This window comes from Natrix helvetica (genome assembly GCF_964273705.1).
Source record: "Natrix helvetica genome assembly, chromosome: 2".
NCBI classification, from domain to species: Eukaryota; Metazoa; Chordata; class Lepidosauria; order Squamata; family Natricidae; genus Natrix; species Natrix helvetica.
The window spans coordinates 287,100,563-287,118,856 of NC_138552.1; the positions used below are offsets into that span (position 1 = coordinate 287,100,563).

Here is an 18,294-nt window from a genome sequence, read left to right on the forward strand (position 1 = left end):
ACCACCTTTTGTTGGTTCTCCACCTCTTCCAACATTGCCTAACGTGATTGTAATAACCATGATCCTGTGTTTGTTGTCTTAAAGAACCTGCTCTTCAACCCTAGCAAGCCTTTCTCCAGAGGCAACCAGAATGCAGACATAGACCTCATGATCGACTGCTTAGTGTCCTGCTTCCGAATTAACCCCCACAATAATCAACACTTCAAGGTAAGGATGGGGGCTCTTTGGGTCCCTTCTTAAAGCTGGACCGGAGAATGGGATTGGACAGATGAGTCAACTGGTCAGGATTCATGAAGAATCCAGAACTTTGTGCCCCAGCGTTTGTTCTTCTGGAAATGTTGATGAAATCCCTGCCTTGGTGCCCCCTTGTCCTGGTCTTTCTCATTTGCTTGCAGTGGAGATGTTGCTGGTGGGTTTGTACGTTGGATTTCCAGGTTTGCTTATGAAGGAAACTTAACCCCACCCCCTTTGTCTTTTCTAGACTTGCCTGGCACAGAATTCCCCATCCACGTTTCATTATGTGCTGGTAAATTCACTCCACCGTATAATTACAAATGTAAGTTTTTAAGTTGTTATAATCCCTGGGTAATTTCCCAAGTTAGTGGCAATCTAACAAGAAAGAAAGATGGGAGTGAGGAAGATAGGAGTTATACATAAAGTTTGTCTGGGCCAGCATGTTGATCTTTATAGGCTCTAGTATGCCACAAATAGAATAATTTATCCATTCTGAACCCTCTCTCTAAATTTATTCTTAGCTGCATCCTTTTTGTCAGAGGAGGAAGGTGTCAGAGGACTGGTAAACTGTATCATCAGGGGGAGAAAGAGACAGGATATTGCCTATGATATCTGTTATTTATTTATTTAGTGTATGGTGATGTTACATTAACCGGGATTACTGGGTTAGTACAAAATAGTTGTTTGGCTGCCAACAATTGCTAATCCATTCAGTTCACACTATTTGGAGTGCACCATGGGGTGGACTATTGCCACATTCAGAAAAGTTCTGCAGCGTAATCCGGGCTTCTTCCTCTACCAATGTCACCTCATGCTTGGGTGTCGCATTGGAGAAAGTCCGGCACCAGCTGGATTCATGCTACTATACGAAACGCCATTATTTTCCCACTGAAGTGGTACCTACAGTGGGGCAAAAAACTATTTAGTCAGTCACCAATTGTGCAAGTTCTCCCACTTAAAAAGATGAGAGAGGCCTGTAATTGGCATCATAGGTAGACCTCAACTATGAGAGACAAAATGAGAAAACAAATCCAGACAATCACATTGGCTGATTTGGAAAGAATTTATTTGCAAATTATGGTGGAAAATAAGTATTTGGTCACCTACAAACAAGCAAGATTTCTGGCTCTCACAGACATGTACCTTCTTCTTTAAGAGGCTCCTCTGTCCTGCACTCATTATCTGTATCAATGGCACCTGTTTGAACTTGTTATCAGTATAAAAGACACCTGTCCACAACCTCAAACAGTCACACTCCAAACTCCACTATGGTGAAGACCAAAGAGCTGTCCAAGGACACCAGAAACAAAATTGTAGACCTGCACCAGGCTGGGGAGACTGAATCTGCAATAGGCAAGCAGCTTGGTGTGAACAAATCAACTGTGGGAGCAATAATTAGAAAATGGAAGACATACAAGACCACTGATAATCTCCCTCGATCTGGGGCTCCACGCAAGAGCTCACCCCTTGGGGTCAAAATGATTAGAAGAATGGTGAGCAAAAATCCCAGGACCACACAGGGGGACCTAGTGAATGACCTGCAGAGAGCTGGGACCAATGTAACAAAGGCTACCATCAGTAACACACTACGCCGCCAGGAACTCAGATCCTGCAGTGCCAGACGTGTCCCCCTGCTTAAGCCAGTACATGTCCGGGCCCGTCTGAAGTTTGCTAGAGAGCATTTGGATGATCCAGACGAGGATAGGGAGAATGTTTCATGGTCAGATGAAATCAAAATAGAACTGTTTGGTAGAAACACAACTCATCGTGTTTGGAGGAGAGAGAATGCTGAGTTGCATCCAAAGAACACCATACCTACTGTGAAGCATGGGGGTGGCAACATCATGCTTTGGGGCTGTTTCTCTGCAAAGGGACCAGGACGACTGATCCATGTACAGGACAGAATGAATGGGGCCATGTATCGTGAGATTTTGAGTGCAAACCTCCTTCCATCAGCAAGGGCATTGAAGATGAAACGTGGCTGGGTCCTTCAACATGACAATGATCCCAAACATACTGCCCAGGCAACGAAGGAGTGGCTTCGTAAGAAGCATTTCAAGGTCCTGGAGTGGCCTAGCCAGTCTCTAGATCTCAACCCCATAGAAAAACTTTGGAGGGAGTTGAAAGCCCCAAAACATCACTGCTCTAGAGGAGATCTGCATGGAGGAATGGGCCAACATACCAGCAACAGTGTGTGCCAACCTTGTGAAGACTTACAGGAAACATTTGACCTCTGTCATTGCCAACAAAGGATATATAACAAAGTATTGAGATGAACTTTTGATATTGACCACATACTTATTTTCCACCATAATTTGCAAATAAATTCTTTCCAAATCAGCCAATGTGATTGTCTGGATTTGTTTTCTCATTTTGTCTCTCATAGTTGAGGTCTACCTATGATGCCAATTACAGGCCTCTCTCATCTTTTTAAGTGGGAAAACTTGCACAATTGGTGGCTGACTAAATATTTTTTTGCCCCACTGTATTTATCCACTTGCATGTCGCATGTTTCGAACTGCTAGGTAGGCAGAAGCTGAAGCACGTGACAGGAGCTCACTCCGCCACCCAGTGCCAGCACCTGAACTGCTAGATCAAAGACCATCTCCCGTATCTTTAAGCCACTGAGCCACCATGCCTCCTTTATGCAAGATGCAAGATGATGTCACCATCAAAACCATTGTGACCTGCTTTAGGAAAACTGCTGGAAGCAGTGGCACAGTCATAGATGAGCCACTTCACTGTGAATTCCTTACCAGACTATGTGCCCTGTGGAATCCTCTTGTTGTCTAATCTCCACTGATATTTTGTCTTCTTCCTCATCTAGTCTGCATTAGATTGGTGGCCCAAGATCGATGCTGTCTATTGTCACTCTGTGGAACTCCGCAGCATGTTCAGCGAAACTCTCCATAAAGCTTTACAGGGCTCTGGTGTGCATACACCAATCCGTATGACCCCGGTGAGGCCTTGCTTTTTGTTAAATTAGTTGGTACCGAATCTTGGGTAAATGCACTTGTTCCATTTTTGATGTTCTAATGTTGCATCCAGTGGTACCCGTTTGGTGGCCATTAAATAAAAAAAAAACTTCTCCCTTTTCCCTCCCCAGTGATCTTCCTAATGCAAAACCCAAGGTGAAAGAACTTAGTATCTGATAGTTGTGTTCTCAGATCATAGGCAAGAAAACCCAAGAGAAGCCAAATATCCCATGGCTGTCAGACTGGCATGAATACTGCTAGGCAATTTGGTAACCTACGAGGGATTAAACCATGGTAATTTTCAGGAGCAGACTTCAACTCTCAGAATTCCACCGCCAGCATGATCATTGATGAGAAATCTGGAAGTTGGAAGTCACTTTCCTGGAAATTCTCAAGGTTGGAAAACACTGATTTAATCTTAGAAAAAGTCTTAGCAAATAAAAAACAACAACAACAACAACAGAGCAGTGGAAGTCGGTTTCCAGACACGGGTGGGTTTTCCCTTCTCAATCTTTTTGAAATATTTTAATTTCTGCATTTAGCAGGTTGATATGGTGTACTCAATGGCCCTTTCCATTTGTGAGTCTGTGCTAGTGTCCTCCTTGTTTCTCATACAATGATTTTTCATACTATGTGCCTTTGTTAGTATAGTTGTAGACTGGCATTGTTTTCAGACTGTTCAGGTGACCTCAGAATCCTTTTCTTCAGTAATGAAAGGGATGAGTTAAAGAGATATTGCATCATAATAGCAATAGCACTTAGACATGCCACTTTACAAGGCTCCACAGCCCTCTCTAAATGGTTTACAGAGTCTGCATATTGCCCCCAACAATTTGGGTTCTTATCTTACCCACCTAGGAAGGGTGGAAGGCTGAGTCATGCTTGAGCCTGGTGAGATTAGAACTGCCAAATTGCAGTCAGCCGGCAGTCAGCAGAAGTAGCCTGCAGTACTGCACTCTAACCACTGTGCCACCGTGGCTCATGGAAGACTCCATGGAAATTCCAATTCAATGAAAAAGAGACTAATAAGAAAAAATCAGCTGTATAACTCATATTTCAGCAATAGATGTGTTAAAACAAATACTGTAATTTATATACCGCTATTTGAAACGAGCTCCATGTATGGAATATTTATTACTTTGTTAATGGTTTTATTTTTCTTTAGAGTCTTACATTTAAAGAGAAAATGACAAGCCTGAAGTTTAAAGAAAAACCTACAGATGTTGAAACCAGAAGTTATAAAGTTTTGTTGTTATCTATTGTAAAACTGATCCACGGTGACCCAAAACTCTTACTCTATGTAAGTGAAAATCCATTTTTAATAGATAGATACATAGATAATTACTTTTTTTAATAGTCCTTCTGCCAAAAATATACTTTTTAATAAACATAATCTAACATGCAGAGGTTAAAGCACCTTGAAAGATTTTTAAAACTTGACAACTATTTTAGATTGATATTTGTTGCTACCTGATTTGGAAAGTATGCAAAATCCAGAAAGTGCTGAATTAAAATAGTCTTGACCCTTGGAACAATGAGAAAAACAGTAACAATTGAAATTTTTTATACAAATTCATGAAAAAGTTCAAATTTCTTTGAACCCGGCCTAGAGAAGCTTTGTATGTTGGTGAGTGAAAATTGTAATGGGCTGTGAGAGTCACCTTGAGAGATAGAAATTGAAGGGAAAGCATTGACATTAAGCCGTGGGTATGATAGTGAGATATGCTATGCTGCAGAGGAGCTGCTGGGAGGAAGGCAGGAAGAGAGGGAGTGAAGGGAAGGTGCTGGACTGATTGGGAGATACGTAGCACAAGCTTTGCAGTATAAGGTGCTGATTATCATCTTCAAAGCGCTCCATGGCACAGGGCCTAGTTATTTGTGGGATCGTATCCTGCCCCACACATCCCTTCGGCCGATCCGCTCACACAGAGAGGGACTCCTCCGGGTGCCGTCCACTAGGCTGTGCCAGCGGGCGACGCCCAGGGGAAGGGCCTTCTCTGTGATGGGCCCGACCCTCTGGAATGACCTTCCCCCTGATATTAGAACAACCACGGACCTCCGCTCCTTCCGTAAGAAGCTCAAAACCCACCTGTTTAATCTAGCCGGCTTGGCCTAATTCCAGCTCTCCCACCCCAGTCTGTATTTTTAAATTTTGGTCTTAGGCTTAGTTTTTAATTTTTACAAATTGTACAGGGGTTCAAAGTTTAATTTGTTTTTAACTATATTTATGATTATTTGTAAGGTTTTTTAATTTGGTACCTGTACACCGCCCCGAGTCCCTTCGGGGAGAGGGGGCGGTCTAGAAATCAAATCAAATCAAATAAAATAAAATAAATAAATAAGAGGAAAGAAAAGGTGTCATGCACTAACCTAGCCCTCCTCTCCTTGTAAAATCGCTCCGGGATCTCCCCAGATTTTGTTTCAGTTGAAACCTAGATCCCCAAAGTTCTGGGTTTTAGCTTCTGCAGCTAATCTGAAATTAATCATGTTATCAATCACCATCTCATGGACTCTGGGGAAAGGATCTGGAACAGGATGGTTTGTTTTAGTACTGGACGAAATGTCTTTTTGTTTTGTCTATGTCCCAACGGATCTACAGTTGCAGGAAAGAGTTATTGTAGCTGAAAACGGTACAATCCTCTATTGAACCTAAGTTACTTCACACATGTTGGAGGATTTTGTTCTTCAAATTGAAACAAGCATCAATTTTATTTCTACCTATTTATTCCAGCTCCTATTATAGATCCACACAAAGTTCTTAAAACCGTCGGTGGCAAAGACTCACAGACTCAAAATAATCAGATTCAAAACAGTTCAAAAGGAACAAATATGTATTCTCCAAAGTAGAGGTTAAAAAACACGTAATACTTGTCTTTCGATTTGTAACACCTCTTTTGTTTTGTGGTACATATTGATGTAGCATCCCATCCGAGACAAATTGCAGCAGTTCCATATAGATCCTGACTCCTAGTCTTTACATTCAAGCCATCTAATTTTTCTGATTTCCAGATCGGATTTTTTTTTCTGATCGAGTTTCAGCCCTAGATTATATTGAATTAAAACTTTTAAAGTCATAGTATCTGAAGAGATTCCTACTAATCACAAGCCTCGTGCAAAACCCAATTCAACCAATTTGGCTGTATTTTGTGTAGCTCTTTCCATGTTTGTAGAATCCTCACTGATGAAGAAATGCTTCAGCGTCTCTGTCTTTTCATACAGAATCCAAAGAAACAGGGGCCTGACACACAAGGCAGCACGGCTGAACTCATAACAGGCCTTGTCCAGCTTGTGCCGCAGGCGAGCATGCCAGAAATAGCACAAGAGGCCATGGAGGTAAGGAAACTGAATTGATATTTACATGGTAAGACCACATTTGGTATACTGCATCCAGATTTGATGTACCATGATGTAAAAAAGATATAGAGATTCTAGAACCGTGATGGTGAATCTATGGCATGCGTGGTACAGGGAGCCATTTCTTAGGGCATGTGAGGCGTTGCCCTGTCAGCCCCAGTGCGTTGGCCAGCTGATTTCGGCCTTCATTTTCGGCCACTTTTTGCCCTCCAGAGGCAGAAAAAGGGCCCTATGGGCAACCCGGAACTTTGTTCCCAAATGTCCGGTTTGCGTGTTGGGCTGTTTTTCACCCTTTGGAGGCTTCAGGGAAGCCTCCAGAAGGCTCTGGAGGGCAAAAAACGGCCCAACACCCAAACTGGAAGTTGGAAAATGGGCCATTTCCAGACTCTGGAGGGCCTGTAGTGGGGTAGGGCAGGCTGTTTTCTGCCTCCCCCAGGCTCCTAGAAAGTCTCTGGAGCCTGGGGAGGGCAAAAAACAGCTCCACCGTGCCATCATGCACCAAAAGCAAGGGGGTTTCATGTGCGCATGTGCGGGAGGAGAGCCCGCGTGCCCTCGACCCTCCCCCGCGGCGTTCCCCCCGCTTTTGGCACGTGATGGCTAAAAGGTTAGCCAACACTGCTCTAGAAACAGTGCAGAGAAGAACAACCAAGAGGATTAGGGGACTGGAGGCTAAAACATATGAAGAACGGTTGCAGGAATTGGGTATGTCTAGTTTAATGAAAAGAAGGACCAGGGGAGACATGATAGCAGTCTTCCAATATCTCAGGGGTTGCCACAAAGAAGAGGGAGTCAAGCTACTCTCCAAGGCACCTAAGGGCAGGACAAGAAGGATGGTCTAATCTTTTTATTCCCATGACGCAGAAATTTTCCATTCAGGGTTATTTCATGCAAATTCTTTTGTGTATGTTTATTTCTTCCAGGCCTTGCTTGTGCTTCATCAATTAGACAGCATTGACTTGTGGAACCCTGATGCCCCCATTGAAACATTCTGGGAAATCAGGTCAGTTCAGACTCACCACTGACTCCTTTTTTCTGGACTTTGTATCACAGCTGGGATTCTTAAGCATAGAAGAACAGCAGTTGAGTCATTAGTCATCCCATTGAAGTGATTAAGATTGATTGCAGGTAAATGGTGTTTCCACAGACGAGCAGGACAATAAAGCAGTATTGATTCAGCAGACGAAACAGGATGGAAGGTAAAAGATTAGCAGAAGAGAATATTTGTAGCTCAGGGTTGGCCTGTGGGATCCTTGGTCCTCTTTGAGCTTGTTTGTTTTCTTGTAGACATTTTGTTAGCCAACTAGATAACATCATCAGTACTAGAAGGGAGTGGGGTTTGCTGCAAACTAGCAAACTACATATGGTGATGTTATGATGTTACCTAGTTGGGTAACAAGAGCACCAAAGACCAATGTTCCCTCTAATTTTTTTTCAATATGAGCAGAAAAGTATAATGTTTGAGCGGCACATTTTCATGCCTGAGCACCTGAATTTTTTTCACAGATGTCACCTAAGACAACAACGAAATCAGTATTATTTGAAACTCAAAGTTATGTTTCTTCAAGGTACCCGCTTAATTAAAAGTGTTATATAATATCAGTATCACTTAACAACCCTCCTGCTTAGCAACCAAAATGTTGGCTCAGAAACTCTGGCATTTGAAGCCCGCAAGTCTTAAAGCTGTCAAGTTACAAGACCCTTGCACCCCTAACCCTTTAGGAAAAAAAACCCAGGGGTCTTCAAACCTGACAGCTTTAAGACTTGTGGACTTCAACTCCCAGAATTCCTCCTCCAGTCATGTTGCAGCGACGTCATCTGCGTGGATCTGCTCCATCTTTGGTTTCTTCATCGTGGGCAGGGCTGCTGCTGAAGATACCGACGAGCTGCCACCAGAATAACTGCTGCTACCTCCTCCTCCTCCAACAGCACCACCACATTTGCACCTGAGCTCAGCACCGTGTTACCCCTGCCCCCTCCTCCTCCGCCGTGCTTTTGAGGAGCCATGAGGCTTTTTCCCCCCTGCTCCCCACCCACCCACCCCCCACCTTCCTACTGGCTCCCGCAGCCTCATGGCTCCTCAAAAGCATGGCGGAGGAGGAGGGGGCAGGGGTAACGCGGTGCTGAGCTCAGGTGCTCCTAGCGGAGGGAGGCGCCGCTGCTACGCGTGGGGATGCCGGCTGGAGCTTTGCCGGCTTCACCTCAGCCACAGCGCCGGGCGGCAAATCCGGCAGTGCTGTTAGAGGAGGAGGAAGTGGCAGCAGTTATTCCGGTGGCGGTGGGGGCTTTGGGGCTTCACAGCTACCCTAAGTCGCCCCGTGCTCATCAAAGCAAGTCCGGTGAAGTCCTTTGCGGGAGGCCTGTTCTAGCTGCCTGCAAAGGACCTCCCCAGCTTCCGGAGCCTGTGGCAATAGAAATCACTGCACGGCAGTTGAAAACTGCTGCACAGTGTTTTCTTGCCATGTGCGCAGCCGTGCACCTTAGAGGGAACATTGCCAAAGACCCTATAGAAAAAAGCTTGTCTGCTGAAACAAAGGACTGCCTATTTTTTTTAAAAAAAACAGCTATCTGTTGCAAAGTAACCGATCCATTTCAAATTTTGTTTGTTGCAAAACAAGCAACAACTGGGTGCCAGTTGAGCTTTTTGAAGCAACCCATTCCACAATTTGGGGACAACTATGGAGAAGGGAATTTCATTTTTCCCCTCAGCTGCTTCCTTTCTAAGCCCTCTCCATCAGTTTCTGAGGTCTGCACCCAAAGAGCTTTGGGCTTTTGAATGTTGCCGCCCATTTGTGCTTTCAGATAGATTGTTGGGCTGTGTTACAAGGCTAGCCTGTGTCTATGAATGCCAATCCTGCTATGCTTTGGTCAGATGGGAGTTTCTGAGAATCCTTCGGAGAGATCAATAAGTAGAATGCACAGGGAGCATCCTATTCTATAAATTATACAGTTGCAATAGTGGACAAGTGTGATGATGTTGGGGAATTGATTCAGTTGTTGTCTTGGTTAGAGAACGGTAGTCATGTCAATGTCTGAAGATCTGCCGTTACGCTGAATCTAGGAACTTCCAGATCATGAACCTGGTTGAAATTGGGGTGATTCTCAGATGGGGATAAACGCATTCCTGTTACATACCATGTTTGCCCGAAAATACGACATGTCCTGCTAATAAGCCCAGGCCTGGTTTTTGCCTGGTTTTTGAGCTGGGTGTAAATATACAAATATAAAAATAAGCCCTCGTGAAAGGGTGTTGTGGCAAGTACAGGAGGAAGCCCTTCCCTTCCCCGGTCACCTCAGTGCTTCTCGGCTCCTTAATCGGATCAGTTGAGCCAATCTGGCTGCCATTCAAAAAACATCTGATTTGCGGGTGCTGCTCAGGCCGTGGCCTCCAGCAAGTGCGGCTGCCTTTGCCATCGATTACGGCCACAAAAGCAGCAGGAGGCCAAGTGATGAAATGGTACAGGGTTTCCTGCCTAGGCAGGGGGTTGGACTAGAAGACCTCCAAGGTCCCTTCCAACTCTGCTATTGTATTGTATTGGTGCACCCCACGGGCCTCGCACTGGCCTTCCGAAGGGCACTGTAGCAGCAGCTATCCACAATTTTTTTGTCATTATTTCATCCCGACCCACGTGGCCTGGTGAGCCACGTGGATCGGGACAAAATAAAGGTAAAAAAATTGTGGATAGCTGCTGCTACAGTGCCCTTCGGAAGGCCGGCTTGAGTCTCCTGCTGCAAAAGTGGCTGCGCCCAAGACTGCTTTTGGGAGAGGAGGCAAAGGGGAAGCAATCAGCTTCATCTCGCCCTTGCTCTCATCCCTCCCTCCCCCCCCCTTCGTCTGAGCTCAAGCAGAGAAGTGGCCTGCAGGGTTTCAGGAGCAAAGTTGAGGCTGACAGGAGTCAGGGCAGGGGGGAATGTCCAGTGCGTCCCCAGCACTCTTCTTTCCTTGGAAATGGAATCTTGGGAGTGGGCAACGGCATTCCCAGGAAGGGTGGGTATGTCGGTATGTGTCTAAAAAACACAAAGCGGGGAGCCAGCAGCCGCGGATTAAGGAGCTTTGTAAAACGTTATGCCTACATGCAAAGTTTGGCAAGGGAGGGAGAAGAGATACTTCCCTCTCTTGGCAGTGTTTTGCTTGAAAATATTTGAGAATCAGCCAGAGAGAAGGAAGAATGAGACCTGCGAGGAGATGCTGCCGACACTGCTGCCTGCAGAGACAGAGACAGAGCGAAGTTCATTGAAGACCTTTCTGGCCAGCCCACAAGACTATCTGAAGGTGGAGGGGGGGAGATTTCCTGCACATCGGCAGCGGCGCCTTCTCACAAGGCTTCTTCCGACATCCCCAGTTGTATGGATTTCCATGCCTTCCTTTATGGGATGTTGCTTCGCACCTGGGTCATCGGGAGACCCCGCTGCCAATGTGCAGGAAATCCCCCCCCCTTGCAGATCATCCTTTCAAAACATTTCACCAGGATGAAGAGGTGGCTGGAGGTGGCGTTTGCGTTGGGTTGGGCTTTCTTTGCAAGGCGGACGATCTGGGGAGCAAGAGATTTAGGAAGCCTGGGCTGGCGTGGGGCAGTTTCTCCAGTGAAGCGTCTGATTCATCCCCAGGGGTGAGCGTTTTGCCTCCTCTCTGCCCCGGCTTGGAAGCTGCAGAGGAAGCCTGCCATGCCCGGCGAGGGGGGGGAGAAAGTTGAACTCGCGAGATTTTTTTTTACAGGGTGCTTCCCTGGAGAAAACAGCGAGAAACACGACGGAACTGCAAGTCTTGGGTGGAACGCGTGTCTCGCAGCCCAACTCCTCCCACCCCCGCCCCAATGCTAGCTGAATCCTGGCTGCTTCCCTTCCCCACCATCTCTTTAGCGAGAGGGGTGGCAGGTGGGGTGGGGGAGAAGTGAGAGGTGTGGAGCGAGACGTGGCTTCTCTTGTCGTCTCTTCTCCCCTGCCTCGCCGGGCATGGCAGGCTTCCTCTGCAGCTTCCAAGAGAGGAGGCAAAACGCTCACCCCTGCCCCACGCCAAGCCAGGCTTCCTAAATCTCTCACTCCCCAGATTGCCCCCTCGCAAAGAAAGCCCAACCCGATGCCGGGTGGTGACAGGTCAGGTCAGAGCAGTGCCGGCCAGCTTCTCGGCCGGCGCAAAGAACGGAGGGGAGGCGATGGGGGCGACAGGACATGCAATCCCTTGCTTGCTGCCTCCTGCACCCCCAAAATAATAAGACCCCCCCCCCCCCGATAATAAGACCAAGGCCATATTTCGTGGGTCAAAATAAAACAAGATCCTGTCTTATTTTCGGGGAAACACGGTAGATTATCTCCCAAACAAAACTGAATTAGATAATTCGTTAAAAGAAGCTGTTTTTTTTGAACAGCCCCCTGAAGATCCTGATAGACATCTGCCCCATCTCCCTAAAGACAAAAAACTAAAAACCACATTTTGGGATCCTGGAATTTTACACGGAATAAGAACCTCCATCAAAATACTTGGGATCCACACCAAACTTATCTTTGATGGACAAAGGCGAAATTCTGCTTGCTAACCAATGCAGTGTTTTCGAACAAGTGTACTCAACTTATGATCACGATTGAGCCCAAATTTTCTGTGGCTAAGCAAGACAGTTGTTAAGTGGATTTTACCCCATTTTAAGATCTTTCTTCCCACAGTTGTTAAGGGAATCACTGCAGTTGTTAAGTTAGTTAACATGGTTGCTAAGTGAATCTGGCTTCCCCATTGACTTTTGCTTGTCAGAAATATGGCCACATGCCCCTGGGACACTGCAACCATCATAAATCCATGCCAGTTGCCAAGCATCCAAGTTTTGATCACATGACCCCAGGGATGCGGCAACAGACATAAGTCTGAAAAACGGTCATAATTCACTTTTCCACTGCCATTTTAACTTTTGACTAGTCACTAAACAAATGGTTGTAACGTCAAGGACTACCTGTAATATGTTTTTCTCCGTCTAAAACCATCCGACTTGTGTACCAGTTGTAGTGTTCTTCATTATACTTTTCTCCCCGAGTGCTCATCTTAGATCTGGGGGATGTGGGTTGCGATCCCACACAGCTATATTATGAGGACAGCTATGTATTGCTTTGCTGGTTACCTATTTCTGAAAAGTCTTTACGTTCTAAAAATGAGAAGATGTCAAAGTACGTTGCTATAGATTTAACGTCAAGCTTAGCAACGGAATTAATTTCATATAGGTATTTATATTACATGGAATGCTTTAATGCTAATTGAGGATCGAGTTTGTGTTTATTTTCTTTTAACCAAAGTAACATCTTTTGTAGACTTTCCTCTTGTGTTTCTTTTCTTTTAACAAGTGACATTAATTTTTAAAAGGGTTACAAATGTGGATTCACAAGAACTCCAAACTTGTAGAAGAAAAATAGGGAGTACCTCTGTTACCTTTTTTTTCCTCCTCCTTTCCCTTTTCTTGTCACATTTTTTAAGGTACTGACAAGGATGTTTCTGAGATTCAAAATATGCAAAATTATATGCACCCAATATTTATATAATGACTACTCCTGCCAATTTTTCATAAGAACGAAGAATGCAGGATATCTTTTAGGCACTCAAAACTTGTAAGGGATATGTTTTGTGCTTTCACCTCTTAAACTTATCAGAAACAATTCTCAACCCCTTGACATATTGGTGTGAATTATGGGTGAAACTGCTTCCTTCTAGTGTTTTGTATAAACATTTATACATTTGCAAAGACGCTGAGCTTGTCGATCAGAAAGGTTGGCAGTTTGGCGGTTCAAATCCCTAACGTCGCGTAACGGAGTGAGCTCCCGTTACTTGTCCCAGCTTCTGCCAACCTAGCAGTTCGAAAGCACGCAAAAAATGCAAGTAGAAAAATAGGGACCACTTTTGCTGGGAAGGTAACAGCGTTCCGTGTGCCTTTGGCCTTGAGTCATGCCGGCCACATGACCACGGAGGCGTCTTCGGACAGCGCTAGCTCTTCAGCTTTGAAATGGAAATGAGCACCGTCCCCTAGAGTCACGACTAGCACATATGTGCGAGGGGAGCCTTTACTATTATTTTCTACTCAGAACTTGGAGCCCCGACTTTGGGTCTGCAAAATTTGCAATTGAGCACATTATTAAGTTTTCTCCTGGGGTAGTTGTTGCAGTTTGTGGGATTTGGAGGGGAGGCAGACAAGAGTGTCCAGAATTGGGGAAATTGTACATTGTCGTCATGACCAATGTTCCCTCTAATTTTTTTTCAGTGTGTGCGGAAAAGTATAGTGTTTGAGCGGCACATTTCCATGCCTGAGCACCTGAATTTCTTTTAGCCATAATTGCCATCAGAGCAGATGTTGGGGAGGGGGGCAAGGAGGAAAAAGGTCCCCTCACTTGGAGGGAACACTGGTCATGACTACTGCAGTGAACAAGTTCCTTAAAATGTTGCCTTGGACAGTACAGAATGCGCTGATTGATAAACTGACTGTGGCTGTTTACTTTTATTTGCATGTTCCTGAAGTTCACAAATGCTATTTTGTATATGCAAGAGGCTAACAAGCAACCAGATTGTCAGCAGCACGGAAATCCTCAAGTGGTTGCGAGAGATTCTGATCTGCAGGAACAAATTTCTTCTGAAAAACAAAGTAAGTGGAAAGCCTAAATCTTGAAGTTAGGGCTTGCTGTTGCTACCGCTTGCTCTACTTACTGGAAGCTTGGAAATTGCATGGAAAGAACATTTGACTAGCTCCAGTTATTTGTAGCATTCTTGCTCAGTAAAGGAAGTGAAAATGTACCATAACAGTTTTCTTAATGTGAACTAGATTTTATCTCCTTGGCAAGAAAATATAAACCTTTCCTAAAAACCTTTTATTTCTTTCGTTGCTCAAGATAGTGCTACCGTTTATCTCTTCCACATCTGCTTGGGGAGTTTGAATTTTGAGTAATCCCATGTACTAAAGCACACTGTTTGTCTATTAGTGTTTATTGGTGTTTGATCCTGTTGGGCATTTAACTCACCATTTCTATAAGGCTTTCACAGTTTCAGAGATGCGGTGGCTCAGTGGCTAAGATGCTGAACTTGTCAATCAGAAAGATTGGCATTTCAGCGGTTCAAATCCATAGCGCCATTACTTGTCCCAGCTTCTGCCAACCTAGCAGTTCGAAGTACAAATGGAAGTAGAAAAAGAGGGACCACCTTTGGTGGGAAGGTAACAGCGTTCCGTGCGCCTTCGGCATTTAGTCATGCTGGCCACATGACCATGGAGACATCTTCAGACAGCGCTGGATCTTCGGCTTTGAAATAGAGATGAGCACCACCCCCTAGAGTCGGGAACGACTAGCACATATGTGTGAGGGGAACCTTTACCTTTTATAAGGCTTTCACATATAATTCTTCAGGTATACAGCTCTTGCGTTAGTTGTCTATGGAAATTGTCAATCATCCAGATCATGGTTGTCCCAAAGGTGCTTTTCAAAAGGCAACTGGACTTCCTTGCTTTTTTTTCCTTGAAAACGTGTTGCTTCTTATCCAAGAAGCTTCTTCAGTTCAGAAGAAACAGGATTAACATCTTGGAAAAGAATATTTGCCAGGGGAAAAACATGAAGGAAGTCCTGTGGCCTTTTGAAAAGCACCTTATGGATAGTTCTTGGTTTAGGAATTAGCAGTCACCCAAGAAGAAAGCATTTTGCTGATTGTATCAGGGACCAGTTTGATTTTATGGGGAGGAATTTGAATAACCAGCACAACTTATGACCGTCATTCTGGGCTCCAGTACAGCTGTAACTCGAGGACTACATGTATTGCATGCAAGCACAGAGGATTGGCAGCAGATTTGCTTCAGATGGTATGAAATGACTACCACAGAATTAGAGCAAGCATGGGCTTTTCTCAAAATATACATGAACCAGTTCCCTGAAAAAGAGTCCCTTATGTGGGCGTTAAATTTCCAATCCTCTCATTTGAGGGCTCCTCTTTTGTGAAGAAGGGGGGGGGGGGGGAAATCAATCCGTCAAGTGTCGTTCATATTGCTTTTACTCACGTTGCAAGTGTTTCACCTTTCTTTCCCTTCCATTTTTCTTCAATATTTCTCGCTCCTTTCAAAAGTTGGATGACTCTTACATTCTTCTTCCTTCTCTTTGTAGCAATCAGATAGAAGCTCCTGCCCTTTTCTCTTCCTTTATGGGGTAGGATGTGATGTCTCTGGGGGTGGAGCTAATCCAATTTCCCTTGACCATGAAGAGATGATGCGGTGCATCCCGGGAGCTCCACTCAGGAAGGGCAAAGGGAGTTTCTGCATGGTGAGTAAAGGGCTCCATGGAATGCTATTGAAGCCTAACATTTCTTGCGTGGGCTATAGGCACTCCTTGACTTAACTTAACTTAACTTTATTGGATTTCTAGACCGCCCCTCTCTCAAAAGAGACTCGGGGCGGTGTACAGTCATATTAAAATAGTTAAACAGTAAATATACATGTTATAAGTATACAATAAATAAATTAAACATAGGACTGGAGGAGGTAGTAGAAGTTCCCTGTACAATTTAGTTAAGTTAGATTAAAAAATTTAAAAAATTTAAAAAAGTTAAAAACATTAACCTTAAAAGCTATCCCAAATAAAATATACTTATGACCTACGACAGAGCCCAAGAATTTCTGTTGCTAAGTGAGACAGTCGTCAGGTGAATTTTGCCATAAAACTGTGGCCAGAAAGAGCTTTGCGATATTTCTCGCCGTCGTTTTGTGAATCGGGGTGGTGGTTAAGTTAGTTAACAGGGTTGTTACATGAATCCGGCTTCCCCCATTGACTTGGCTTCTCAAAAAGTAGCGAGAGGTGATCACGTGACCGTCCAGGATATGGCCAATGTCATCAATAGGATTCAGTGTCTGAATGTTGACCACACGGCGCATGGGGATGCTCAGTGCTTCATAAATGTGAAACAGGGTCGTAAGTCACTTTTTCCCGTGCTGATGTAGCCTTGAACGGCCACTAAGCAAACAGGTTTGTAAGTCGAGGACTAACCCGTATGTGATGTTACAAGCCTAATAGTCACTTAGCTTCTTTGCCCCTGAGCTTTCTTTTTCTCCCCACATGTCCATTGTGCTCAGATTATGTCCCATTTGAGGAACTGGCAATCTTTCTTGACTTGATCCCTTCTTCCGCCACCCAAGAGATTCCTTCTCAGCAGCCTCGTGAAACCTTAGGTGAAAAAAAACCAACACATCTTCTGAAAGCCTGTAGAGATTCTCAGTCATCCAGGTCTTGGTTGTCCCCATAGGTCAGGGGTGTCCAAAGTTGGCAACTTTAAGACTTGTGGACTTCAACTCCCAGAATTCAGAGAATTCAGCGTGGAATTGGACTGTCTGAGCCAAAGGGGTCCACGGGATCTTGAGACTGGACTTTTGAGCAGTACCAATCCTTTCCACTCTTTCTTTTCCCTTTCTGTCCTTCTTTTATCTTCCTTTCCTTTTCTTTTTTTCCTTTCATTTCTCCTTTCCTTTCCTTTTTCCTTTCCTTCTTTTCCATTTCCTTTCCTCTTTCCTTTCCTTCTTTTCCATTTTCTTCCTTTCTCCTTTTCTTTCTCTTTTCCTTTCCTTTCTCCTTTCCTTTCTCTTTTCCTTTACTTCTTTTCCAGAGCTGGCTGGGGAATTCTGGGAGTTGAAGTCCACAAGTCTTAAAGTTGCCAACTTTGGACACCCCTGCCATAGGTGCTTTTTAAGGAGGCAACTGGACTTCCTCGTTTTTTTCTTTTGAAGATGTACCGCCAGTGTAATTTGATTTAATTTAAATTTCTAAAGGGTGGGTGACTTTTACTGTTACAGGGAAATGGTCTGTAATCCCTAAGTGCGGTGTTGTTACTCTACGCCCTAATTCTATTTTCTGACCTTTGGCCTTTCCCCCTGCACACGTTCTTCCTGTCCTTTCAGAGGTTGCTGAGTAGGGAAGTGGCTGTCTTTAGTGGGTCACCAGTAGCTCGCTGGGTGGTGTGTGAAAAACATCACCTTGAAAAATGTGCCTGACTAGAAAGCTCTGGATTTATCTCTCACACACCCTGGGATTTTTAAGATTACGGTTAGAATATAAAAAAATCTTCCTGTTCGGCCTGCACTTTTTTCTGCGTGATGCTTTTTTGACTGAATCCAGTCTTGGTAGCTTGTTCAATAAATTATACCGGGAGGGGGAACCAGGTTCATTTAAGAATCTTGTTACTAACTTAACAGTTTTTTTTTTCCAAAATTTTTTATTGGTTTTTTTAACATTTATAGGGAAAAGGGTAAATGGAAGGGTATACAAATTTTGGCAGTTGCAGGTGTGGCAGGCGCCCCCTCCCTCCAAACTCATAAAATACATCTAAGTCTAAAACATTAGTACATAATCATATAAAATCAGCATATTAATTCTAAAAATATTTTCAATCAGTTTATATATTGTAATATATAATCTACATATAATTTCATTACTACTTTCGGTCTGTTTATAACAATGTGGTTTTCTTATTCATTTTTGTGATCTGAGCTTTCTTGGTATTGCCCCTTCTCCCCCCGCTGGCAGAGCTCCGGCCCCCTAACTTAACAGTGATTCACTTAAGAACTATGGCACAAATGGTTGTCAGTGGGGCAAAACTCACTTAACAACTGTCCTGCTTAGTAACATAAATTTTGGCTTCAGTTGTAAGCCGAGGACTACTTGTACAGACAACTACTTTAAAATTCTCAAGGAGTGGCCTCCTCCAAATTCTAATGTTTAACTAACCCTGCTATGCAATCCCAAC

The 18,294-nt window shown here is 44.3% G+C and overlaps 1 protein-coding gene across 2 annotated transcripts in view; it reads left to right on the forward strand.

Annotated features, from left to right (window-relative positions):
• The window catches only part of NF1 (neurofibromin 1), a 287,036-nt gene that overhangs the window by 64,852 nt on the left and 203,890 nt on the right, over window positions 1-18,294 (forward strand). For both annotated transcript variants that reach the window (XM_081945323.1, XM_081945324.1), the window contains exons 10-17: window positions 85-207; window positions 482-556; window positions 3,062-3,193; window positions 4,375-4,509; window positions 6,429-6,542; window positions 7,484-7,563; window positions 14,047-14,170; window positions 15,669-15,824. In XM_081945323.1, coding sequence (XP_081801449.1) covers window positions 85-207; window positions 482-556; window positions 3,062-3,193; window positions 4,375-4,509; window positions 6,429-6,542; window positions 7,484-7,563; window positions 14,047-14,170; window positions 15,669-15,824 — 939 coding nt within the window. The remainder of the gene's footprint in view (window positions 1-84; window positions 208-481; window positions 557-3,061; window positions 3,194-4,374; window positions 4,510-6,428; window positions 6,543-7,483; window positions 7,564-14,046; window positions 14,171-15,668; window positions 15,825-18,294) is intronic.